The sequence below is a fragment of the Triticum urartu genome, chromosome 6A, assembly GCF_056163025.1.
Source record: "Triticum urartu cultivar PI428250 chromosome 6A, HENAU_Tu73, whole genome shotgun sequence".
Taxonomy (NCBI): Eukaryota; Viridiplantae; Streptophyta; class Magnoliopsida; order Poales; family Poaceae; genus Triticum; species Triticum urartu.
The window spans coordinates 220235011-220261518 of record NC_141878.1 but is presented as its reverse complement, the minus strand read 5'-3'; the positions used below and the strand labels follow the sequence as shown (position 1 = coordinate 220261518).

General features: G+C 50.4%; 3 protein-coding genes across 3 annotated transcripts; 2 read left to right on the top strand and 1 right to left on the bottom strand.

Annotated features, from left to right (window-relative positions):
• The first annotated feature begins 2699 nt into the window (after positions 1 to 2699).
• LOC125530889 (putative serine/threonine-protein kinase SIS8) lies at positions 2700 to 9352 on the top strand. Its single transcript, XM_048695307.2, has 12 exons — positions 2700 to 3955; positions 4375 to 4478; positions 4576 to 5435; positions 5897 to 5937; positions 6416 to 6484; positions 6579 to 6679; positions 6757 to 6835; positions 6920 to 7018; positions 8059 to 8127; positions 8328 to 8377; positions 8464 to 8640; positions 8752 to 9352. The coding sequence occupies exons 1-12, from the start codon at positions 3089 to 3091 to the stop codon at positions 8834 to 8836; spliced, it is 2601 nt and encodes an 866-aa protein (XP_048551264.2). The 5' UTR covers positions 2700 to 3088; the 3' UTR covers positions 8837 to 9352.
• A 144-nt stretch (positions 9353 to 9496) lies between these two features.
• LOC125513372 (elongation factor 1-gamma 1) lies at positions 9497 to 12562 on the bottom strand. Its single transcript, XM_087527621.1, has 8 exons — positions 12451 to 12562; positions 12309 to 12356; positions 11636 to 11785; positions 11505 to 11565; positions 11361 to 11413; positions 11181 to 11282; positions 10583 to 11098; positions 9497 to 10509 (listed from the first exon to the last, which is right to left on the bottom strand). The coding sequence occupies exons 7-8, from the start codon at positions 10650 to 10652 to the stop codon at positions 10130 to 10132; spliced, it is 450 nt and encodes a 149-aa protein (XP_087383747.1). The 5' UTR covers positions 10653 to 11098; positions 11181 to 11282; positions 11361 to 11413; positions 11505 to 11565; positions 11636 to 11785; positions 12309 to 12356; positions 12451 to 12562; the 3' UTR covers positions 9497 to 10129.
• Positions 12563 to 14184: 1622 nt separating this feature from the next.
• Positions 14185 to 22396, top strand: LOC147964830 (uncharacterized). Its single transcript, XM_087527622.1, has one exon. The coding sequence runs from the start codon at positions 14927 to 14929 to the stop codon at positions 15695 to 15697; it is 771 nt and encodes a 256-aa protein (XP_087383748.1). The 5' UTR covers positions 14185 to 14926; the 3' UTR covers positions 15698 to 22396.
• The last annotated feature ends 4112 nt before the right edge of the window (positions 22397 to 26508 follow it).

Here is a 26508-nt window from a genome sequence, read left to right as displayed (position 1 = left end):
TTAGGAATGTGGACCCCTCAAAATGCTAAGGACATATTGGCTCAAGCTCAAGACTCTGCATTTTCATTTTATTGATCCAAGATCATATTGAGTCCATAGGAAATGCCAATACTAGTAAAAGGGGATAATGTGTTGCTTAATGGCTTGCTTGCTCAAAATGCTTAGTGATATGCTCCAAAAGCCTTCTACCACTTTCTCATATCCACATATATCCCAAACCAAAAGTCAAACTCGGCCCCAGCGAAATTATCTATCCGGCGCCACCGAGTTCACTTGACATAGCCACTGCCAGAAACCCTAGTCACTTCGGTCTCACCGATAGGGATCTCGATCTCACCGAGATGGGATTGCAGACTCTCTGTTTCCCTTCGTAACGTTTCGGTCCAATCGAGATGAGCGATCGGTCCCACCGAGTTCACAATGCAAACTCTCCGTTTCCCTTTCATAATGTTTCGGTCTCACCGAAATTAGTGATTCGGTCCCACCAAGTTTGCCTGACCAATTCTCTATTTGCCTATTACAGAAATCGGTCCTACCGAGTTTATGTGACCGGTCTCACCGATATTACGTTATGCCCTGGCCCTAATGAAATCGGACCCATCGAGTTGACATGTTGGTCCCACCGAAAATCCTAACATTGACATTTTAAACTAAATCGGTCTGACCGAGTTTCATGATTCGGTCTCACCGAGTTTGGTAAATTGTGTGTAACGGTTAGATTTTGTGTGGAGGCTATATATACCCCTCCACCCATCCTCCATTTATGGAGAAAGCCATCAGAATGTGCCTACACTTCCAGCATACATTTTCTGAGAGAGAACCACCTACTCATGTATTGAGACCAAAATATTCCATTCCAACCATAAGAATCTTGATCTCTAGCCTTCCCCAAGTTGCTTTTCACTCAAATCATCTTTTCACGAAATCCAAATCCGTGAGAGAGAATTGAGTGCTGGGGAGACTATCATTTGAAGCACAAGAGCAAGGAGTTCATCATCAACACATCATCCATTACCTTTTGGAGAGTGGTGTCTCCTAGTTTGATTAGGTGTCACTTGGGAGTCTCTGACAAGATTGTGGAATTGAACCAAGAAGTTTGTACCGACAAAGAGATTGCCTACTTCGTGAATATCTACCCTAGTGAGGCAAGTCTTTCGTGGGCGATGGCCGTGGTGGGATGACAAGGTTGCTTCTTTATGGACCCTACGTGAGTGGAACCCTCTGTGGACTCACGCAACCGTTACCCTTCGTGGGTTGAAGTCTCCATCAACATGGATGTACGATAGCACCATCTATCGGAACCATACCAAAAATCTTCGTGTCTACATTGCGTTTGCTCCCTCGAAACTCCTTCCTTTACCTTCATGTGCAATGTTTTACATTCCGCTGCTATACTCTTAGAATTGCATGTGTATGTTGATTGCTTGACTTGTGCTGAGTTGCTAAAATCTGTCAAGACTTAAAACTGGGAAAATGATAGATTTTTATTTGGTCAAGTAGTTTAATCACCCTCCCTCTAGACATACTTTCGATCCTACACACGCCCCCATCAACAACGCGCCGGTGAGGGGGCGCCACAACGCCGACGACCGCCGCCTGTGGTGGGCGTCTCCGGGCGGACGCTGCACTTCGTCCTCGAGCACCTCGAGGGAGGCAACCAGTCGCCACTCTAGAACCCGGCGGCCCCGGTGCCTGTCCCCCGCCGGAGCGGAGTTGGCATTTTGCTACCGCGGAGCATGGCGGGTGGGTCCTCCTCATCCTCCCACTCCCACTCGTCCGGATCGCCGGCGCTCGCCAGCGTCAAGGCCGAGCCCTTGGAGACGCCGCTAGGGCGGGCACCCGCGGCGGGGCCCTTGTCATCAACTAGGGCAGCCGTTGCTCCTCTTCCTCCCGCCTCGTCAAGCCAAAGACGGGGTCGGGGCTGGTCGCCGTGAAGAGCGAGCACGACGACTTGGCCGCCGTCGCTGACGAGGCCGCGCTCAAGTGGGCGTGCGAGGACTACGTCAAACTGGAGATGGAACGCCAGCGCCGCGCCCTCGAGGAGATCGCCGCCCGGCGCCGCATCCGCGACGTGGGCGGCGTCATCATCCTCGAGGACCGTGATGACGACGCATCTCCGCCGCTAACCAAACCCGTCCGCCAAGGCGACGCAGGTGAGGGGTGCAGCAAGGACGGCGACGGCGTGAAGGAGACCGCTGACGAAGTTGACGACTACAGCGCCTTCAGCGCTTTCTTCGGCCTGTAGGAGGGGCGGCGGAAGACGGCGTAATAGTTTTTAATTATGTTTTAAAAATTTTATGTACAGAAATCAATGAAATCGCATCATATGTGTCAAATTTGGCCGAATTTTGTCGTGTTTGGCTCATTTTGATCTAGTTTACTTTTCAAACGGACGACGTCTAGGTTCGGCTTGGGGCGGCGCGATTGGGAATCCGACGGCCCCCACGCCTAAAATATCGTCAGCATGTCCGCAGACGACGATATTTTAGACACCCGAGGGCTGAACGGGTGGAGATGCTCTAACATTTTCGTTTCTCAAATTGCTGTGCTTTTTATCGCTCGGAGAACACTCCCACGCTACACTCCACGCCAGCGGAGCAGATCACGGCCGCACGACCGAAACCCCTTCACGTCACCCGCGCTCCCCGTCATCCTCACCTTCCTTCCCCTTCCGTAGCTGTGCCCTGAAACGGGAGACCGCACGTTACCATTTCAGTAGCATTTTATCGCTACCCTCACCCCACCCGACCACCACGCCACGCCAGTAGGAAGAAAAAAAAGGAGAGGGGAAGATAGTACTTTACTGCTACCGTCTTCGAGGCTTCACCGCGAGGAGGCGGAGGCGAAGGCGAGGCGAAGCAACGAATATATCGCCCAGGGCAACTGGACGCGATAGAATATTTCGGGGGAGGAATAGTACCCCGCAATTGGATGTATCTATTCTAGAATAGCAGCAGATTTTTAATACCTCCGCCCGTCGGATTAGCTAGCTAGCTAGCTAGCCGTGTTGGATTGGATTGGATCGAGGAGGAAGAAGAAGGTCCTCGAAACCCTCGCCGCGCCGGATGCCCCCTCGCTGCCGCCGCCCATGTCACGCATGAAGCACCTCCTCCGCAAGCTCCACCTCTCCAGCGCCGGCGCTGGCACCGCCAGCGCCGGCGGGGCCACTGCGGCGACCCCGTCCCCCGACCACCACCGCCCGCGGCAACGGCGCTCCGCCCACTCGCCTCTGCCGCCGCCGGTCGTGGCCGCCGCGGTTGCCGACCCTCCGCTGCCTGCCCCGGCGGCCGCGGCCCCCGAGGAGCCGACGGGGATGGGGGCGGAGACGACCATGACGCGCCTGGAGGAGGAGTACCACGTGCGGCTCGCCCTCGCGATCTCGGCGTCGGATCCCGCGGGGCTCGTCGATCCGGACTCCGTTCAGATGCGCGCCGCCGAGCGCATCAGCCTGGGTGGCCCGGCCGCCGCGCCCGGGGACCGGACCACCATGGAGGCCCTCTCCGCCCGCTACTGGAACCACAACGTGGTCAACTACGATGAGAAGCTCTCGGATGGCTTCTACGACGTCTGTGGCGCACCCATGGATCCGGGCTTCCAGGTCAAATTCCCATCCTTGAGCAGCCTCAGGGCGATTCCCGCAGGGCGAGATGTTGCTTATGTCGTCATTTTGGTGAACCGGGAGCGTGATCCCATGTTGAAGCGCCTTGAGGGGAGAGCAATGGAGATTGCTGCACAAAGTAGGGCAGAACGCGGTGGAATTGCGTCAGCTGAGCTTGTACAGAAGATAGCTAGCCTAGTAGTTGATGCCATGGGTGGTGTAGTGGAGGATGCTGATGCGATGAACAGGGAATGGTCCACAAAGAGCCGCCAGCTCTGTGCTGGGCTAAACAGTATTGCCCTTCCTCTTGGTTCACTTGGAATTGGGCTCTCGCGCCACAGATCTCTGCTTTTTAAGGTTAGTACCTCTGCAAATGTCCTGTGTTCATGTGACCAATAACCTACCACGTTACATTATATCGACTGTAGCAAATGTGGCATGGATGGATGCTAATAATTTCCGTCACATTGCATAGTTTATATTGTGTAACTGCTGTTCAGAGTATTTACTTTTGAAGATTAGTTGCCTAACAACCAAGATAACTAGTGAAGAAGTTATGGTAGTTGAATAAAGTAGTTATCCTAGTTTGCTGTGCGTTGTTGATTCATGAATTTGCTGCACCAGATGCATAGTTGATAAAAGGGATGCATTTGTGGATCATGGATTTGCTGCACCATACATGTAGTAGATGCTGTAAGATTATTGCATTTGTTTTTTTATTGCCTTCTGCAGTGGATCCCCTGAGCAAAGAAAACAACTCAACAAAATGGTTTCAGGTACTAGCTGACCGAGTTAATCTGCCATGCAAGCTTGTCAAAGGAATATGTTATACTGGAACAGATGAAGGCGCTATTAACTTTGTTAAAATCGACTTTGACAGGTATGTTCCTTTTATTATTGCTAACTATCTTTTCGTATTTGATCTTAGGATATTTAATTTATTGACGTACAAAAACAATCTTATGGGGCTTTTGCAGTGCTGAATATATTGTTGACTTGATGGGAGCTCCAGGCACCTTAATACCTTCAGAGATTTCTGTCAGTCAATTTCAGGACTCCAACAATAGTCAACTGAGCAGTGACGCCATTGAAGAGAGTGTTGCAGAACTATGCATAGCTCTTGAGCAGGTTAGCGGTGTATATGAGAGTAAAAATGACATGGGTGGAAGTTCATCTGATCGTAATTCTGTCCTAGAACTTCCGACTCCACATTTGGAAGATACATGTCACACAGAGAAACCACTTAAACAACGCATTATCTCCGACGAAGGCCAATTTGACGAGTTCAACATTGAAGGCGGTATTTCTCAGCAGAAGAAAGTGAATGACACTTCCAAGTATTTAGTTCCTGGAGTAGTGGACCCACAGTTTGCACAAAATTTGCATGACTTGCTCCTGGAGGGTGGTGCTTTGCTACCATCTGGTTTGTTATCATGTCAAAATAGTCATAATTCTGGCAATACAACTGAGATGGGCAAAAACTCTAATCCTGAAGTTAAAGAAACTCCTGGATGGTTGCTAGTTGCTCAAACAGGTCAAAATACACCAGAACGTTCTGTAGCTGAAGATTCTTTACCAAAGATTCCCTTGCCACCTTGTGAAGATGTACAATACCCTGTAGAAAATACAGAAGCAACTATCAGAAGTTTGGGTGCTATTTCAATTGAGGGTGAAAGGGTTGCTGAACAATCTTTGGCAAACATGTCAGGAAGTAGCAGTGTGAATTTGGGCAAGTTGAGCTGTTCTAGTACGAAAACAATCAGCTCTGTTATGGATGATGTTGCTGAAGATGAAATATCATGGGAAGATCTTCATATAGGAGAGCGCATTGGTCTAGGTATGCTTGTAAATTTCCTATCCTTGTCCTTCTAATAAGGCAGTAAATGGTTAGTTTAGGTTTAGAAGGAAGTTAAGGAAACATGCAGCATTAAGTTTCTTAAATGAAAATTAGTTCACAGGAACATATGTGTGGCAAAACTGAATGTGTTATGTTTTTTGCTGCTGGTAAAACTCTATGAAGTTAAAAAGAAATATTGGAATGTCAGGCTCTGATGTTTCAACTCTGAAATTTTTTATTTGTTGAAAATTTGATCTTTGAGACTTTGATAGGTAAAGACAAATATGCACTTTTTAAGTAACATGTGGAGTAATGATGAATTAGCTGGATCTTGTTATGCAGTTCTATTGAAGTATTATCTTCTTAGCCAATTTTCGCGTTGCACTTCTGCAATCAGTTGTGTTGATCCTCTCCTTTTGTAATATATTCTCCATTCAATGAACTTACATTTTCCTCCGCAGGTTCATATGGGGAAGTTTATCATGCAGATTGGAATGGCACGGTAAGTTACATATTCATAGTGAACTTGCATATCCATATTTTGCTAGGAATTTTCAGTTTTGACATATTATGCACTATATCACATATAATTCATATTGCAAGGCAATAAAAGGTGGTGGGTTGTTAATGCCGATGAAGTGATATTTCTTGTGCAGATCAGTTGTCTCTATGCACTTCATATTCAGTTTAATGCGTATTTGAAACCGTGTTATTTATGGTGGGTCATGGTTACATGAAGTTAAAACTAGTTGTCTCAAGTGAAAACTAGTTTTCTCTAGCAGTGCTATTATATGCATGCTGTTACTAAAAGCTAACCAATTAACAAGATTGGAATGAGCCTTAAAAGTTAACCAACTGGAAAAGTCAGATCCAATTTTAGAAATTCACCTAGTCAGAAGAGGAAGACTTATAGTGGAACTCAATTTCTAATTTGTTTTTTGATTCCTGCTATCGTAATGTATTGTCCTCATTTGTCCCAGGAGGTTGCTGTAAAGAAATTCCTTGACCAGGATTTGTCAGGTGTTGCACTGGAGCAATTCAAATGTGAAGTAAGTTCACTTTTGCGTCTCCCTTACAGTTGAAGTATCAGCTATTATCGAACTTGTGCGTCAACTAAGTGTGTATTAGTTCCTTATCTTTTAGGTGCGAATCATGTCAAGGCTAAGACACCCCAATGTAGTTCTTTTCTTGGGATATGTGACGCAACCTCCAAATCTCTCTATATTAACCGAATACCTTCCAAGGTTTCTGCAGCTCCCTCTTTTTAAACAAAAAAATGCCTTCCAAGTTATAGCAAAAATGATGTACTTTATTTTGCCAGAGGGAGCCTATATCGCCTATTGCATCGGCCAAATAGCAAAGTTGATGAAACACGAAGGTTGAAGATGGCATTTGATGTGGTATGCTTTGGCTAGTTGCTTTATTTGCTGTCATCTGTCGTGGCTTGTTTTGTCAGTCAGTTGATATTTATTTCATTCTTTCAGGCAAAAGGAATGAATTACTTGCACACTAGCCATCCTACTATTGTACACCGTGATTTGAAATCACCAAATCTTTTAGTGGACAAAAATTGGGTTGTTAAGGTGATTCTCTTCTTCACAATCATCTTTCAGTTAATGAACGGGCATGCTAGTTTTGTTGTAATTTGTAAGTCTACTTTCACCTTTAATAAACATTTGTACCGTTAGCTGCCCACTGATGAATCAAGGGTTGTCTAAAGGTGGTATGATGTTGCTTTAGAAAAAATATGCACCCATCTTAATTTTCCATACTTGTTTTTACATAGATCTCTGGATTGCATGTCCTTGTTTATATATTTAATAGGAAATGGTTCCGTACTCCTGTGAGTATGTAAACTCCTCATGTACAATATATACACGTCTGTTATACTTATATATGATTTTAAATAAACTCCATTTGTAATTACTAGATATACTGCCAATTGAGTTCTATGGAAATTTTAATTTGAGTATAAATGTTTTACATAGTTTGCGCTTATTCTGCTTTTATGTACATCAATGGTATATTCCAAAATTGAAGGGGCCCAGTGATATTGTTTATGCTACTAGATTGGGATATCTTATAGTTAACTGATGAAGTATATTAAAAATGATAAGAGTGGTATATCAAAAGGTGATAGTACACATTCTCAGGAGTATTTAATATACAGGCTTGTTTGTTGTTCAAGGAATATTTGGGTATTCTTAGCTAGGAGTCAAAATGGGATGCTGCACTTGCATTAAATGAGCATAAATATAATGAGAAGGTGCAGACGGAGTGGAGGCTAAGATTCAGAGTTTAGTCTGAAATATAGGCAAGAATATTCTTGCTAGGCTGCTGTTTGATAAGTACTTATGAAACAATGTGAGAGGCATGTAGCACCTAAAATATGTAGGGTTTGTGAGCTTGGAGAAAGAGATGCACTGGTCATCTTTTATGTACCTTTGTACTATTATTAAATGCGCAAATTGTTGGTTGTATAGTCAAGTGTGAAGTTGGTCTAACTGAAACTTAACAGTGCAATACTGAACAACTGCAGAGGAATAACAGTTTTATTGCAGGAATTAATGCCTATCCTATCCTTTCTTTTATTTACAGAGTACATATGTATTTTACCATGCAGGTGTCAGATTTTGGGATGTCAAGGTTGAAGCATCACACTTTTCTTTCCTCCAAGTCGACAGCTGGAACAGTAATATCCTTGATCTTTTTACTTATGCTTTTGTTTTGTTATGTTTGGCTCTTGTGCAATACTCCGTTCATCTAGAATCATTTACTGATTCATTGGTTCGGTCCAACAAATGGCATATTGCCTCCCACATTTTCCTTGTTCAGCTGGTGTGTATCTGCTGTAAATAACTTATCGTGACTATTTTTCCTGTTGGCCTACAGCCAGAGTGGATGGCACCAGAGGTCCTGCGTAATGAGCCAGCTAATGAGATGTGAGTTCAGTTTTCCGAAGTCATGTTGCTCTTCTCCTGTTCCTCCCATGCTTTTGTGCTGATAGAAAATTGAATGCTGGCATCAGGTGTGATGTCTACAGTTTTGGAGTAATCCTATGGGAATTAGCAACGTTGCGTGTACCTTGGAGCGGGCTGAATCCAATGCAAGTCGTCGGAGCAGTTGGGTTCCAGAACAAACGACTAGACATTCCCAAAGAGGTCGATCCACTGGTTGCTAGCATAATATCTTCATGTTGGGACAAGTAAGATAACAGATCGTTTTGAAATAATATATGCCGCTTTTCTCTACTTTTATTTTCTCCTTTTGCTGCTACTTGCCTCACTGTCAGTCACCTCATCGATCTTTGGTGCAGCGATCCAAGCAAACGACCATCGTTCTCCCAGCTCTTGTCACCGCTAAAGAAATTACAGCGGCTACTTGCTACAGAAAGCCTCTGACAATTTGTGAGACAAATATCTGGATAAACGCAAAAAAAGAAGAAAAATATAAGTATTTATGCTACTACATGGACCAAGTTTTTCATGTTGAAGCCCGTGGAGATGTATTCAAGATCTCTGCTGTATGGATGCGTATGGACAAAGGTTTTGCATATCCTTGTGTGAAAATTGTCTGCAGCAGCGCGAAGGTGGTGCTGAAGAAAGCGTAGCGTGTTAGTTCCAAGTGAAGAAAATGTGGCGCAACACGAAGTGCTCTGTGCCATGGTAAATAATTGTTCAGTTCTGTATTTGGAGCAGGGTGGGGGTGATTCTGAGAATCAGAATTCACTACAAAGATAGGATCTTGATTTTTGTTGGTTTAAAACAGAAAATGGAAAGGAAAAAAAGGGAACCAAAAGTTTTTTATGTCCGCGAAAAATGCAGGCTTATATTTAGCACATGCAGTCTTGTATATCATGTATGCAGATGTTACTTGGCATCTCAATCTCTATGAATACATATTAATACTTTCAGTTATCGCTTCGATAAAATGCATCCTCTTTTATCACATTTTGAAAATGGAGATTCATATTACCATGCCTTCTTTTGGTGTAATGATGTATTGATGTGATGAAATAGTCAATACTCATTATTTTTCCAATCAGGGGCGACAATTCTTTTTTATGGAGTTGTCATGTTTTCCTGGGCGTCCAGTTGTTTAATACTCCCTCCGTTCCCAAATATTTGTCTCTCTAGACATTTCAAATGAACACAACATATGGATGCATGTAGGCATATTTTAGAGCGTAGATTCACTCATTTTGCTTCATATGTAGAGTATGTAGTCACTTGTTGAAATATCTAAAAAGACAAATATTTAGGAACGAAGGGAGTATCAATTTTAAATCTGGATGTCCTGCACTTCGTTATTTTAGATTAAAAGCAATTTTTCAAGCCATCAGAACAAAAAGCTAAGCAGGAACTACACATAACTCGGACTCCAGATACACCTGAATAAACCACATAGCAGCTCCAAGCATTCACCACCAGAGCAAACAACAAACCAAATCCCATATCCACTCCCTCAAAAAAGAATCCCATGTCCACAGCAGTGTAATCAATTATCATAGACTAGACAGACACAAACTTCTCCAGTTTCTTTTAACTAAAATCTGACCAGAATTCTTTTAATAGCGCAAAAAATTAACTAGTACAACCAGATAGTATCAACTACTATTATTCATAACTTTTAACTAACAATGACCAAAACCTAAACAGCTCATCTCCTCAGCCCCACGGCGCAAAGAGAATAGATCACTTGAAGCATTTCGCGTCCAGCAGCGCCTCGCCCTCAAACGGCTCAAGGTCCTCGATCATGGCGCTGACGCGCTCCTTCTGCGCCGCATCAGAGAGATCAACCTTTGCCCAATCATAGAGGGCCATGTCGTACACCTCGTCCATGACAAACTGGGGGATCTCAGGGCCACGGAAGAGCCAAAGCCCCTTGACCTTGAAGGGTGGCTCGGAGCCTATCACAAGCATTTTCCCGAAGGCGTACTTGCGGCACAGGTCCATCCGCTGCAGGAATCCGCCCACCTTGTTCATGGTCACGAAGGACACGGTGTTCTCCTCGTTGTACTTGAAGTCGCAGAACCACAGGGAGTAGCCCTCCGGGTCATACATATCCCAAAAGCCTGCAGCACAGAGAGAAGATGAGTAACTTGATGTGGTTGCAATTTTTTTACCGGATTTTAGAATGGAACTGACCTTTTATGGCAACCTCCTGGAAGTTGGTCTTGGTGTTGGAGTACAGCTTCTTCCATTCATCAAGGATCATTTTGCTTGGAGGAAGCAAATCAAGAGCATTCTTTGGCTTTGGTTTTGGTGCCGCTTCTTCCTCCTCTGCTTTTTCAACTGGCTCTGGCTTCTGGGCCTCCTTCTTGGCTTCCTTCTTCTTTGTTTCCTTCTTGGCATCCTTGGGCTTTTGCTCCTTTGGTGCCGCAGCCTTGTTTTGAACTGGTGGGACAGACTCTGCCTGTTCACATCCCCCACGACCTTCTTCATGTTTGGCTGGTTAACCATGGTCCAGAAGTACCTTTCCACGTGAGGGAACTCGGATGTGAAACTCTTGGTCATGATCCGAGTGAAGCCATGGTAAAGGTTGCATGCCATCACAATATCAGCAAGAGTCACGGAATGCCCAACAAGATATGTGTTTGAAGCAAGGTGTGTGTCAAGGGCACCCAATGCTCTCTTCAAGGCAGTAATAAATGTGTCCTCTATCTGTTGGGGCAAAAGAAGATTAGACCCACATTTTTCAATGTAAAGAACATATTGTACATGATCACCTCATAGCCACACTTACCACTGCAACATATGGGTAGAATCCTAGACGTGGGTACAGCCATTTTCCAATGTTAGCATCAACCTCCGTGGTAGAGAAGTCAATCCATTGCTCAATGTGCGACTGAACAGAACAAAAAACTCTTAAGAACAAGTACAATTGATAAGTAAATGTATGGAATGAATATCAAACAACACTCACGTATTCCATGAGTGAAGATCCGTAAAGTGGGTTGTCAGCCTTCATGCGAGCAACTTTAGGAAGATGAGGGAGACAGAGTTAATCACTGAATCAAAATAAATGTCCATGAAAGATTAAAGAAGCATCATTTGGTTGCTATTTTACCATATCGTGCGATAGCATTGCTCTCAAAAACAGGACCGTCAGTAGTCTCAAGAACAGAAACCTGCAAAAGAAGCAGCCATTATTAGATTTGTATCGTTGCATCAATCTTCTGAAGAAGATTTGGTGCATACCTTTCCGATAGGATTCATCTTGAGAAAGTCTGGAGTATGGTTGGAGACACCCATCTGAAAATCCTTCACCAACTCAACATTGACGCCGCTGTATTCAGCGGCAATGAGTGCCTTAAACGCATTCTTGTTTCCACTGCCAGCATGCAGCACCTACGCAAATACAAAATTATGTAGCCGATACAAAAAGTGAGAATATTAGAACTATGAGAAAGGGTGGTAATGATACTATGATTTAATGAGAATATGAGAACTATGACAACGGGATGCAATGTTACCAACAGAAAAGGGGTTGATGAATCAACCAAAATAAACAAAATAGTCCAGGCAAACTAACGAGATCACTGAATTAGCTATGGTTGGGCAAGCCGACCCCCGATTGATCCCCTCTTGAAGGGAACAGAACGATGGCAAGGAATACATCGTTAGCTAATGCAGCAGGAGCAGACAGGCTCTATACATCAGTTCATGGCAAGTATGATAACCCCAACGAACGAATAATCTAGTGCCGAGCCCGAGATCATGACAATTATAACGGGAAACGAACACGATCGCCAGATCAAGTTCAAACCACACAGCAACCACTGGATTAACTACTCTCTCCGTAATCCAATGGCGCAAGAAAAGCCTAAACTAAGAACATGAAACGAACAGAGTCGAATGAAGAAACACTCACCAGTGCCATGTTGACACGGCTCGCCGCTAGCCTCGCTTGATCTCAGGTCTGCACGGTGGCAATTGAAGAGGGAAACGAACAGTAAGATCGACGAACCAAAGCATTCAAGTATTTTCTTGAAGAAGAAACAGAGGATCCTTACGGTTGGCGCCCGCGGAGATCGCGGGAGCAGCACAGAAGGAGAGACCAAGGCAAAAGGTCCCAGTGGAGGAGGAGGCGGCAGCGGGAGGCGAGGTGGGCTTCGTGGCCCATCTGCACGCTACTTGTAGGAACCGAAACCGTGGCGGCCACGCCTACTCCCAAGTTTGCCGCCACGAGCACGATCGTTTGTTTCGTGGCTCTTACGTTGGGCTCGCCGGGACAGAAGGCCAGGCGTTACGGTAGGGCTTGCACTTGAGAATGGGTTTTCAACAAAGAAATTGAGGCCGGTTCTTTGTTTTTTTTTTCTTTTTGCCGACGGTTATTTATTTTTCTTGAACCGGAGTAGGCGTCTAGGGTCTAAGATTTCTTCTTGGTCTGGTTTTTTTAACACAGTATAAACACAGACACTCATACATACGCACATGCATCCATCCCTATCCCTATGACGCACACACGCATATCCTACCCCTATGAGCACCTCCGAGAAGCTGAGCTGACACATCATTTTGAGATTGATGAAGTCGTCACAGATGCTTTCGTCGTCGACGATCTTCTCCCACTGAACGCACATTTGGCAGAAGGCCTGAAATAAATATAGAAAAATGCGAGCACCAGCGTCAAGTCTAGAACTTGAATCCTGATGGACTGGGGATACCATTTTTCTTCTAATAACCATCCAACCACAAGTTGGTTCGCTTTTTTCCTAGGCTAACACGTTTAGGATTTTAAGAACAAAGATGCAAGGAGCGTCGAGGGTTGACTGCTCAACGGTGCGGGAGCGGAGGCGATTTTGAATTTGCCTCGCCTGTTCTGCGCCGCCAAGGATCAGCGCTCGCCGCCTGCGCGATGGCTGCCGCTGGTGCGACCGTCCCGCCCGGTCGTGGTGTCGCTGGACCGCGGCCGGCCCCGACCCTGTGCATCGCCCGTTCCACCGTCTCCTGGGCGGACATGGCTGGTGCCAACGAGGCGGACGGCCGGGTGGAGCTCCCTATCTCCCTGGCTCCACCAGTCCTCGGGGAGTTTCTTGCGGTGGCGCGCTCGGCCCGGCAACGGGGCTCCGCAGCCTCGGGTGTTGCTTCTCCGGCTTCTCCAGTGGCGCCATCTCTGCCTCGTGCATTTAGGCTGCAGGCAGTGTCGGGCTCGGCCGCCGGAACTATGGCGGCGCCGTCCGCCGGGTTCGCGCGGCGGTCGCCTGGCCTAGGGCGCCATTGGGAGGGGTCCCGCGACGAGGTGGTACGCCGGGGTTCCCGGAGCTCGCCGCTGCCATGGACGGCGGCTGCGACCCCTACAAGGGGGAGGAGCGCCTGGTCTGGCCCCGCGTGGGCGGCTCTGCTTCGTGGGCCGACGCTGACCTGCGGAGTGGGCCGGCCTGCGGGGGCCTAGGATTCCCTTCAGACGCACCCTCGGAGAGACCTGCGTCCCAGATGGCCCATACGGCCCAGATGGCAGTTGACCTAGCCGTCAGGTCGTGGCAGCTTGCGCCGATCCAGATCGCTGGATCTGGATCCAACGGAACGCAGCCGACCCGCGGATAGGATGGCCCGCTACCAGGGGCGAGGTGGAGCGGTTTAGCAACTCTGTTGGATCTCTTCCTCCCCTGACGCCCCCTTCCTTCCTCGATCTCCTGTCTATGCCCGTACAGCCGCCGTCCACCGCGCCGCCCCCGCCAGTGCTGCTCCCCGCCTCTCCGCCTCCCTCTGTCGCCCCTCCACTCGCTCCTAGCTTGAGGTCCTGATGGCCAGGGAGCAAGGGGACGGGCTGGCTCAACCGAAGCGGCCGTTCCCCCGGATTCTGCTGATTCTGGCCCGAAATCGATGGGTGCCCTGCGCCGGGACCGTGCTTCCGGCTACTATGCGGGCACCTCCCTCCGCCGCCCTCCCCCGTCGAGAGATCCTGAGCGCAACCCCCGCCTCCCTCTACCTTGGTCTCCGGGCAACCTCCGCCGCCAGGATGCCGCACACCGGCGGGCCACTGATGAGGCGCGGGAAGTGGCTCTTTGTCGCGAACTGGAGGCCCGGCCTGGCGGCGCACAACGCTCCCGGGAAGGCTCCTCCTCGCGCAGTGACCGTCCCTTCGTCCAGGAGACCCGTGGCAGCTCGCGTGACCGGCAACGTTCGTTGGAGCCAGCTGTGCGTGACCCTCGGGAGGTCCCACGTGAGCAGTTAGCTGAGGCAAGGCCGCGTCGGGGTGCTGATGGTGCGCGGCGCAGTGGTGGTGCTGACTCCCAGGATTGGAAACGCCCATCGGACGACATGCCTCGGTACTCCCCGCCTCGGCGCTTTGAAGATGCTCTCGGCCCGCCCGAGCTCTCGCTCTGGAAGAAGAAGAACAAGAATAAGAAGAAGCGCGCCTAGCAAGGACCTTCCTTTGGGGATGGGGCGGTGCCTGACGTGCGTCCCGTCCTCCCTGGACCAGAGCAGGAGGCTCTGGTGCCGCCTCCGGCTAGGAGCGGGCGGTCCAGGTCTCGGGAGGAGACGATGTGCATCAGCTGTGGATGCACAGGCCACTTCCGCTCTGAGTGCCCGGCGCCTCCCCGTTGCCCCATAACTCTTGCATACTTGGGGTATGGGACTGAGGGCTGTGGCTTCTACTATCTCGACGCGGAGCTGGAGGAGGAGCCTGTCAAGCCACACTTGGCGACGGTCTCTCTTGTTTCTGGACAGACCCTGCCGCCGTCAGTCGTGGTTACTGTGGGCCTCATCCATGACGAGTTGGCGGCTTACATCGGTGACTACCACGACAGTGGCTTTTCTTGGGTCGTCACTGAGACGGCACCGTTGGTCTTCTCGGTGCCGTTCCCTTCAGCTGAGCTTCTCCGTGTCTGCACCCACGACAACATTAGATGCCCGCTCAACAAGTTTCTCATCTCCGCCAAGGAGGCCGTCGCGGAACCGGACTCGGTTCCACCGCTCACCTCGGTATGGGTGCTTGTATACGAGCTTCCCAAGGGAAGCAGGCTCGCCCCTAAAGGGGGCAAGCTTGAGCACATTCTCAAGGCAGTCTCGGAGCCGGTGGGCAAGCTCTTATCTGTTGACCTCGCCTCCCTGGAGGGAGATGGTCCGGCCCGTATTGAGGTTCTATGCCCTATGCCGGCTGATGTGGACGGCCTTTCCTTGATCTTCTACTTTGGCAAGAAGGGCAGGCGTATCACCTACGAGGTCGACCTGGAGGAGCTCGAGAGCCGGTCAGGAGTGATCTCGCCTCCCCCCTCCGGCTCCCTCCGACGACCGGCACGACGGGGGCGATGATGGCTTCGATGAGTCATCGTCCGAGGATGATGGTGTCCCTCTAGCGCAGGACTCCGACCGGCAGAGCCTGGATCGCGTTGGTGGGGCGGGGTCAGGGCCACCCAGGGCTGCCGCTCTCACCCTCACTGGACGCGGGCTGGCGTCGCCGCCACCTGCGGTGGGGAGTCCCACTTCACTGGCACCTTCGACGACCCTGGATCAAGAGGACGATACTGCTAGTGTGGGGATGGATGCGTGCCCGTCGTCCTCCCCGCGCTCACCCGGGGTGGTGTGCTACTATCGCTCACCTGGGACCCCACCCTCACTAGCTGTGGGGTCCCCGGCACTAGTTCCTGCTACGCCACCACCGTCTCGCTTGGGGTTGGGCACATGTGAGGGGTTGGGCATGGTCTACGCCGACTCTCCTGTGCCTAGATCCGACACCCGGTTGGTGGCTTCTTCGGCTGTGGCGTCTAGGCAAAGCGCCCGTCTTTGTCGGTCCCGGACCCTTCCGGATGGCCGCGTCTCGACGGTTCCCGAGATGGCGGCCATGCGTGCGGCAGCACGCGACCTCACTCTAGGTACGACACCACCCCCTTCCTCTGGTTCCTTGGATCCTTCATATTCCGGTTCTCGATTTGTGGTTCTTGATTCGGTGCCGCTGGCACACCTTGGTGACGTTGCATCAGACTGTGATATTGTGTTTCAAGGTGAGAAGGGTCCCTGTCTTGAGCATATTTCGGCCATTTGTGCCAAAGAGCGGCTCGATGGTGCGCTGGCTGAGGCCCGTGCCCGTGCCGAACAGCGGGCTATGGATGCCTCGGCCCCATCTGGCTCTGGGCATAGAAAGCCCGGGGTTGGATCGGGCCTGAGCCGGCCGCCCTCCCGGCTTGACACCCCCAGTGGCCCTCAAGTAGGGAGGGCCCTGCGAGGAAGGCCACCTATGCGACTCCATCCCTCTGAATAGATGATGGTAGTCCGAGGTGTTAGCGCCGACATGGCAGGTGATGCCCACATTAAGCGGGGGCGTCGCAGCCGTCCATCGAAACAAATGCCCAATCCCGCACTTGGTGGGAGGGCTATCTCGGCCCACCCGAGGGGCCTAGTGACATCGGCGAGGTTCCCATATGAAGCTCCTATGCTAGAACATTAGGGGCTTCGGCAACTTGGGCCGCCGACGCCAACTGATTGACTACATCCGGCAGGAAGATATCGACATAGTAGGTCTTCAGGAGACGATTCGTCAGGACTTCTCCATTCAGGAGTTACAGGGGCTTTCTCGACACCCGTTTGCATGGCAATGGCTGCTAGCGTCTGGGCTGTCTGGAGGCATACTCCTGGGGGTCAGGGAGGATTTCTTCTCAGTGGAGGATATGAACCCCGGGGAATTCTTCCTTAGTATGTCCATCACCGACTGACGGGTGAACCTCACTTGGGAGGTGATAATTGTCTATGGCCCGGTTGATCACGGGCAATCGGCGGTATTCCTGGCCGAGATGCATGATAAGGTTGAATGCTGCACGACCCCAGTGGTGGTGGCGGGTGACTTCAACCTTATCAGGCATGAAGCTGACAAAAGCTCGCCGAACATCGAATGGTAGCGTATGCGCATGTTCAACGACTCCATAGCTGAGATGGCCTTACTTGAGATAGCCCGGGTAGGGGCTAGGTTCACATGCACCAATAAACAGGTGGACCCTATCCGAAGTGTGCTGGATCGGGTCCTCATTGTTGTTCAGTGGGAGATTATGTTCCCACTGTGTTCACTACGGGCGGTTACTCGGATTGGCTCCGACCATGTTCCCCTGTTATTTGCGTTAGGGGAAGGGCCTCCACCGAGATCTAGGCGCTTCCATTTAGAACCATCATGGTTACTGTAGCTGGGGTTCGTCGAGATGGTTCAGGACCATTGGGTGCAGGCGTCAAATAACCCACCGCGGCTAGTCTGTGCCACAGATGTTTGTCATCATTGCTCTAAGATCACCTGCCAGTTTATGCGGGGTTGGGGCGCCAACCTTGGTGCTGACCTGAGGTCCCACAAAGGGGCTCTATTGGACCAGATTAAGGCCCTAGACGTGATTGCTGATTCAGTCGATCTGTCGGCTGACGACTGGTTGCGGCGGTACTCCCTTGAAGCCTCCCTAATGGAGATCTTCAAGGGGGAGGAGCTATTCTCACAACGTCGGGGAGGCCAGAAATGGCTCCTTCAAGGTGATGCAAATACCGCTTACTTCCAAGCAATAGCTAATGGGCGGCGCAGGAAGTGTTCCATCCCGTGCCTTTGGGAAGGGGACACCCTTCTCGAGCACCCGGATGAGATTATGACCCACATTTACTCCTTTTAAGGGCTCGTCTCGGCGGAACCCTGTAGTGGGGTCTCCTTGGCGGATGATTTCTGGCCCTTAGCGGACATGGTATCTGACATTGAGAATGCAGAACTTACTATCCCTTTCTCGCCAGAAGAGGTGGGTAGGGCGATCGCCTCGATGAAGGCGGGGTCGGCACCAGGGCTAGATGGCTTGCCGGTTGCCTTCTTCCAGAAATTCTGGAATGTCCTAAAACCTGTGATCATGCCAATGTTCCATGAATTCTACGTCAGAAATTTTGAAATGGCCCGCATAAACTTTGGTGTCATCACCCTGATCCCCAAAGTAGTTGGGGCGACGGAAATTCGCCAATTCAAACCTATCACAGTTATCAATGTTCTGGAGCGCATCTTCTCTAATGTATGCGCTACTAGACTCGCACCGGTAGCTGAGAGGATGAATCACCCTCTCCAGAAAGCATTCCTGAAGGGGAGACGAATCCATGACGGGATTTTGTCCCTTCACGAGATTGTCCACGAGGTATGATCGCACGGGCAGAAGGGTGTCTTTCTAAAGCTGGACTTCCAGAAAGCATATGACCGGCTAGACTGGTCCTTTCTCCGGCTAGTCATGCAGCGCAGAGGCTTTAAGGATAGATGGCGCAACTGGATTATGCAGTTGGTACAGTCTGGCAAGACGACGATTAACATTAATGACAAGGTGGGGCCATTCTTTTCATCCTCTGCGGGAGTGAAGCAAGGGGACCCGATATCCCCTCTTCTCTTCAATCTCCCCGTGGATGCATTGGCGGGAATCCTGGATAAAGCTAGGAGGGCCGGCCACCACTCGGGAGTTGTTGGTCATCTCATTCCGGGAGGAGGGGTCACCCATCTCTAGTACGCTGAGGACACCATGATTATGGTGGAAGGGTCCGCTCTCGACAAAGTTAATCTTAAGTTCCTACTCCTCTGCTTCAAGGCTATGTCGGGACTCAAGATTAACTTTGACAAGAGCGAGGTCATCATCCTGGGCTTCCCTGCAGAGGACCAACAAAGGATTGCGGATAACCTAAATTGCAGACTAACCTCATTCCCTATTACTTACTTGGGGATGCCGATGGCAGACTCGAAGATCCTGACGAGTGCATTCGACCCTTTGGTGGGACAAGTGGCATCTCGGGCAGAGCCCTGGCGAGGATGGTTCACCTCGAAAGGGAGCAAATCGACCCTTCCAACCTAGCAAGCCTCCCCATGTTCATGATGGGGATGTATATCCTACCTGAGGGCGTCCATAGTGCCTTCGATAAGGATCTCGCTAGGTTCTTTTGGCAGGCGGCCAACGGCCGCCAAAAGTACCACATGGTAAAGTGGGCGAATATTTGCATGCCTAAAGACCGTGGTGGCCTGGGCATCACTGCCTCCCGCCGTATGAACGTTGCGCTCATGTTGAGATGGTCTGGCGGATCTTATGCGGTGAGGGAGGACTGTGGCTACAGCTCATTCCGGCGAAATACCTTAGGGGTGAACCACTCTTGGCATGCAACCGAACGGAGGGCTCACAATTCTGGCGAGCCATCCAAAGGATCAAGGAGGACATCCGCCTTGGGATCTCCTTCTCCTTAGGGAACGGGAAAGGGATCCAATTTTGGCTCGATCCCTGCTGGGTACTGAGCCATTATGCGTTTGCTTCCCTGACTTATTCTTGATCCATGTGGATTCGTCTGTGCTAGTGTCTACGGCTTTCCAAGCGGGACAGTGGAACATCCGGTCTCGTTGCACCTTTGGACAAGCCGAGAGTAGCGACTAGAATAGATTGTGGTCTGCCCTCCCACTCATGCTTCTGGATTATTCGGACACGGTATCCTAGCGGCTCGCACTGACGACGGAGTTCTTAGTGAGCACGACATACCATGCCCTTTGCCCGTCTCCTATCACTCCCTGGCTGTCCGCATTATGGAAAGCCCCCGTACCTTTAAAGATTAAGATTTTTGTTTGGCGACTACTACGGGATCGCCTCCCCTCGGGGACGAAGGTACGTAAGCGGCACAGACCTAGTGATGGTCTATGCCCTCTCTGTGCAGTACCTGAGACCGGGACCCATATCCTCTTCTTGTGTACGGCGGCAAGGGTACTATGGACTTACGTCCGTGAGGCATTGGGGCCCGACTGGGAGACCTTGAACCTTGTGGAGTTTCTCCAACATAGAGCTTTACAGCAGTCGCGACATCGCTGCCTATTTTGGCTTGTTTTTGTGGCGATGTCGTGGGCTCTTTGGACGACTAGGAATAAGATGGTGATCGAAAAGGTTTTTCCAAGGAAGGCATGTGACTCCTTCAAATTCCTTGTTTTTCTACAGCAATGGCACCCGCTCTCGAGGCAGCATGATCGCGATCAACTCGGTCTTATGATGGATGCGCTATTGGCTTCAGCGCGTCATTTATCGTCCTCGTAGTGCCGCTTCGCGGCTACCACTAGGTGGCCTTTTCCTTGTTTCTTTTATGTTTTCTTGGGCTTGACTGTGCTGTGGCCCCAGCCGTTGTCTATCGGGTGTTGTTTGAACATGGATTGTATGGACCGTTGCTTTATTTATAAAGCGGGGCGAAAGCCTATTTTGAGAGAGGAAGGAGCATCCGAATTTAAGTTAATACAACCCAAGCACAGACATCATCCAGAAACAATACAGATCCAACATAGCATCACTCGGGTTTGGAACATGAAATTAAAACTTGGGCATCAACGTAGGCTCAAGAAAGACCCAAAAGGCTGCCACTACCCTAAGGGGTGGAAACCGGAAGGAGACATTTTGCATCTTGCTGATCACCAATCACATGTCCTCACCGTCCCTTCACTTCCCGAGTTGCATCCACTGCTGCAAAACAAATTACATTTGAATAGACAATCGACAAGGTGAGACGGGGAGAACCTCGATTGTAAGTTTGTTGCAAATTTGCCACATGGCCCATAAAAGTGCTCCGACACAATGACACTGTAACAGGCCCGATCTACCTCAACTATCTATTACAATCAGATCAAGGAGGAAGGAGGAGTAATTTGGGATCTGGAGAGGAAGGAGTGGAAAGGGGAATAATCGGAGGAGGAGCAACCTCTCTCTCTGTTGCCAGTTGTCTCCATAGTCGATACCGAATCCGTGGCTCAGCCACCTACTTAACCCATCGCGAGCACGCAGGCTACGCTTGGCCCAACTACCCACACACACCGTCACTCAGCGAGGCCGGCTAGCCCAGCTGCATCAGAGCCCACCACAGCTGGTGGGGTCGGTATGTCAGGCGTGACATTCTCCCCTCCTTGAGTGGCGGCTTGTCCCCAGGCCGCTGTTGACGGAAAACGACGATGAAGCTCGACGGGGTCCTCCCAGGTAGCCAGCGATGGAGGCAGTTCCGACCATCGCACCAGGAACCGCGGCTGGAGTTCACCTTTGACGCACCAGCTTCTGATCATGTATCGCCACCGGATGGTGTTCTGCCTACAAAACGGAGTTAGCAGGTGGTAGCGATGGACTCACCCGAGCCTCTGGCCCGATCATCCGTTTCAGTTGAGACACATGCACCACTGGGTGTATCCTACTGTCTTCAGGCAATTGGAGCTTGTAAGCTACCGCTCCCACTCTGGCCAGGATGTGATAAGGTCCATAGTAACGGAATGCCAGCTTCTGGTAAGGTCGTTGCGCCACTGATGTTTGGATAAACGGCTGCAGTTTGAGGAATACCATGTCTCCCACCTCGAATGAACGATCTGTGCGATGCTTATCAGCTTGCTTCTTCATGCGGTCCCGTGCGTGCTTGAGTTGTTGCTGTAGGTGCTCCATCATTACCTCTCTTTCGTGCAACCAAGCTACCAAATCAGGAACTAAACTTTCTTCCACTTGTGTAACTGCAAACTCTCTTGGTAAATGACCATACATTACTTCAAACGGAGTGCGCCCCAACGATGAGTGGAAGGCAGTATTGTACCAATACTCTGCCAGAAACAGCCACTTGCTCCAATTCCCCGGGCAGGAGTGAACCGCACAACGCAGGTATCCTTCCAAGCACTGGTTCACTCGTTCCGTTTACCCGTCAGTCTGCGGGTGGTACGAAGAACTGAGGCGCAACTGGGTTTGTGAGATCTTGAACAGCTCTTGCCAGACTGCACTTGTGAAGATACGATCTCTGTCCGAGATGATGGCCAGAGGAAGCCCGTGCAGTCGAAAGATGTTCTTCATGAATGCTGTCGCCACTGTCAGCGCCGTGAAGGGGTGGGTTAGCGGCACGAAGTGAGCATATTTCGAGAACTTGTCCACCACCACCACCAAAATCACATCATATCCTCCCGATTTAGGCAGCCCTTTGATGAAATCCAGAGATACGACAGCCCAGGGTCGTTTAGGTACCGGTAGGGGCTACAACAACCCCGCTGGAGAGACGCGCTCAGTTTTAGCTTGCTGACAGGTTACACAGGCACGGATGAACTATTTGATCATCCCTTTCATGCCTTTCCAGAAGAACAGATTTTTCACCCTATGATACGTGGCATAGAATCCCGAATGACCCCCCACGGCGCTGTCATGTAGTGCTCTGATCAATGACTGTTGCACTTCCACATCAGCCCCGATCCAAATGCGCCCTTTGTAGCGGATCACTCCATCTTGCAAGGAGTAGTCTGCGTTGCTAGCTGGGTCCAAAGCCAATTGTTCCAGTTTGGTTTGCACAACTTTGTCCTGACGATAGCTAACTGCTACAGCTTCCAGCCATGACGGTCGACAGACCGATACTGCTGCCAATTCTGACCCCTCTTCTTGATCCCTCCGCGACAGTGCATCGGCCGCTTTGTTAGTGACACCCACCTTGTATTGTATCTGGAACTGCAACCCAACCAATTTGGTGAAGGCTCTTTGTTGGATTGGCGTGTTCAACCGCTGATCTGTCAAATGCAACAAGCTCTTCTGATCTGTACGCACCAAGAACTCAGCATGCTGCAAGTACGGCCTCCAATGATCGACAACCATCATTAGTGACAAGCACTCTTTCTCATAGGCCGAGAGACCAATGTTACGGGGTCCCAAGGCTTTGCTCAGATATGCCAACGGATGCGATTCTTGCATCAGAACAGCCCCGACCCCTGTAGTGCTTGCATCAGTTTCCACCACAAACTTCTTGTGAAAATCGGGCAAAGCTAGAACTGGAGCTTGAATCAGTGCTTTCTTCAACTCCTGGAATGCTGTGTTAGCCGTGGGAGTCCAGATAAATAATGTCCCTTTCTTCAGCATGTCCGTCAGTGGCCGGGAGATAATACCAAAGTTCTTAACAAACTTGCGATAATATCCTGCTAGTCCCAAGAATTCCCTTAACTTGCGAACAGATTCTGGGCGCTGCCAGTCCCGAACTGTCTGGATCTTCTCCTCCAATGTGGCCACACCAGAGCTGCTGATTCGGTGCCCCAGATAGCTGATTTGCTGTTGCGCGAAAGAGCATTTTGATAGCTTCGCTTTCAGGCCATGCTCTTCCAGTAGTTTCAGCACCTGCCGCAGCAGCTTGACGTGCTTCTCTAGTGTTGACGAGTGGACTAGGATATCGTCCATAAACACCAACACACCGTGGCGGAGCAAGGGTTCAAACACCAAATTCATGCCTCCCTGGAAGGTCGGTGGCCCCCCTTTGACTCCATAGGGCAGGACCCGGAATTGATAATGGCCTTGGTGAGTCTTGAAGGCAGTTTTGAATTCATCCTCTTCGCGTAACCGTATCTGGTGGTAGCCCGCGCAAAGGTCCAATTTGGATAACCAGCAGGAACCCGCCAATTCGTCCAGCAACTCATCAATCACTGGCAAGGGGTAAGTGTTCTTGACCGTTATCGTGTTGAGGTGGCGATAATCGACACACATGCGCCAAGTCATGTCTTTCTTCTTCACCAGCAACACTGGCGACGAGTACGGGCTGGTGCTAGGCACTATTAGCCCCGCTTGAAGCATCTCCTTCACCTGTTTCTCGATCTCATCCTTTTGCTCAGGTGTGTATCTGTATGGCCTTATATTAACTGGCTTGGCTCCCGGCAGAATAGGAATCGTGTGATCCCACGAGCGATGGGGAGGCAGCCCCGTAGGTTCCTGAAATACTGACTGAAATTCTTCCAACACCTCTTGTACCTCAACTGGGATGTGCTCGATTACCACTTCGGGCCCCACTGCATACACGCATACGATGTGAGCCACTGAATTACTGGCCTCCAGATCAGCCAACTGCGCACAAGAAATCTGGTGCACTTCCTGAAGCCGACTCTGCACCCCTCTGAGTTCAATAGGCCGCCCTTGGTGTGTAAACTGTAATCGTTTTTCTGCCCAATCAATCCACATCAGACCGCAATCTTCAAGACAATCAATGCCTACTATCATATCATAGCAGCCCAGCGCCAAAACTCGCAAGTCAGTCACAAATTCGTGCCCCTGTGTCGCCCACTTGCACCTTGGAATGCTGCCTGAACAAGAGAACGTTCCTCCATCCGCAATCTTAACTGACACAGTGGTCATCGGCTGTACTGATAACTGCAGCCGCGCCGCTACATCCTCACTGAGGAAGCTATGGGAGCTTCCTGAATCCACCAGGATTAAGACTTCCTGACCACAAATTTTTCCCAACAACCGGACTGTGTGCGGTGTAGTTTGGCCGGTAGTAGCCATCTTGGAGATGCACATGAGGACATCATCATCTGAATCTGAATCCTGAACTGGTTGCCCCATTTGATCAGCCTGCAACAGCTCCAACAGCTCCACAACATGCAATTGCACTGTCGGTCCACACTGATGCCCTTGCCCCCACCTTTCTCCACATTTGAAACACAAGCCCCGGGCACGCCTATAGTTTCTCAACGCTGCGACACGATCGTCCCCCCGCGCCAATCGCTCTGGTGGGTGCGCTGCTTCCACTCCCCGGCGATCATCTGCCGCTGCTGGTTGCACCATGGGAATGGGGCGACCTAGTGGTGCCCCACCCGCCAGAAGTGGACGAGGTTGTTGCCGATTCTGGGGAGCTTCGTATCGCCTTGGATCCCGGCGAGGCATGGCATCCATCATTTCTTCCTGCAAAGAAGCCAGGGAAAAAGCGGAGTCCAAGTCCTTTGGCTGGTGAAGAACAACGCCAATACGAATCTCTTGCCCGAGCCCTTCTAAAAACTGTGTAGTGAAGAAAACATGATCGAATGCAGGGTTATGCGCTAACAACTGATGCATGATTTCCTCAACTTGATGCATGTACTCACTAACTGTGCCAGTTTGTTTAAGAGTTCGAAACTGACACAGATACACTTGGTACTGTTCTCTGCCAAATTTCCCACAGAGAGCTGTGCATAATTCCTCCCAAGTCAAATTTCTACTCTTAGCCTCCTGTAATTGCAGCCAGCGAGCAGCGTTCCCCGTAAAATGCAGGGTAGCTACCCGGACCCAAAATTCTGGTTGAACCCCATAAACATCAAAGTACTTTTCGCAGCGAGTCCGCTAAAACTATGGATTATCCCCATCAAACGATGGAAAATCCAGTTTAGGCAGGGACCAACTCGCCGGAGTATGCTGTGCGCGTGCATCGTACTCTCTACACTGACCTACAGAACCCAGGGCAAGAGATTTAGAGGCAGGGTCAGTTAGAGACGTACTGTTGACCGGAGGCGACAACTGGGTGGTGACTACCCCGTAAGCCGAACCCCCGGAATTCTCGACATCGCCGTGGCCGCTTGGCCCGTGGTGCTCGGGGTTGCTGGTATTCAGCACGCCCGTCTTGAGCCCCACCAGATCGGCTTCAGATCGGCCCAAATCCGTCGCGGCTCCGGCGAGATCCACCGCGGGACCCGTCGATTCCGCCAGCGTGGGGTGGAGGGCGATGCGCCCCACTTGCGTGCGGAGCTCGTCGAGCTGGTTCTGCAGGCTCGTCACCGCTGGACGCCAGAGCTCGAGGGAGGTCTGGATCGCATCCAGCCGGGCGTCGTTGGCCGCGCGGCTCTCGTGGAAGGACTTGACGAGAGCGGCGAGCTGCTCTTCCATCGCCGCCGTCTTCAGCGCCTGCTTGGTGGCGTAGCGCGGTCGGGGATAGGCCGTCTCCAGATTGTCTGAACTCTGATACCAGATGTAACAGGCCCGATCTACCTCAGCTATCTATTACAATCAGATCAAGGAGGAAGGAGGAGTAATTTGGGATCTGGAGAGGAAGGAGTGGAAAGGGGAATAATCGGAGGAGGAGCAGCCTCTCTCTGTTGCCAGTTGTCTCCATAGTCGATACCGAATCCGTGGCTCAGCCACCTACTTAACCCATCGCGAGCACGCAGGCTATGCTTGGCCCAACTACCCACACACATCGTCACTCAGCGAGGCCGGCTGGCCCAGCTGCATCAGAGCCCACCACGGCTGGTGGGGTCGGTATGTCAGGCGCGACAGACACATAACACGCTTCGACGCGCCACATAACGAATTCAGCATAGAGAGAAAATCAACACCCGAGGCAGGCACTCCACACAAAAGCATGGCAACGAATATCTTAAAAAGACG

What these genes read in the sequence shown, in the direction of transcription:
- LOC125530889 (XM_048695307.2), top strand. Translation starts at nt 3,089, where the DNA reads ATGTCACGCATGAAGCACCTCCTCCGCAAGCTCCACCTCTCCAGCGCC. An exon ending in TGGAGCAATTCAAATGTGAA is followed by an intron (nt 6,485 to 6,578) that starts GTAAGTTCACTT and finishes CTTATCTTTTAG; the next exon opens with GTGCGAATCATGTCAAGGCT. An exon ending in ATATCTTCATGTTGGGACAA is followed by an intron (nt 8,641 to 8,751) that starts GTAAGATAACAG and finishes TCTTTGGTGCAG; the next exon opens with CGATCCAAGCAAACGACCAT.
- LOC125513372 (XM_087527621.1), bottom strand. Translation starts at nt 10,652, where the DNA reads ATGATCCTTGATGAATGGAAGAAGCTGTACTCCAACACCAAGACCAAC. An exon ending in CCAGGAGGTTGCCATAAAAG is followed by an intron (nt 10,510 to 10,582) that starts GTCAGTTCCATT and finishes TCTGTGCTGCAG; the next exon opens with GCTTTTGGGATATGTATGAC.
- LOC147964830 (XM_087527622.1), top strand. Translation starts at nt 14,927, where the DNA reads ATGTGCATCAGCTGTGGATGCACAGGCCACTTCCGCTCTGAGTGCCCG.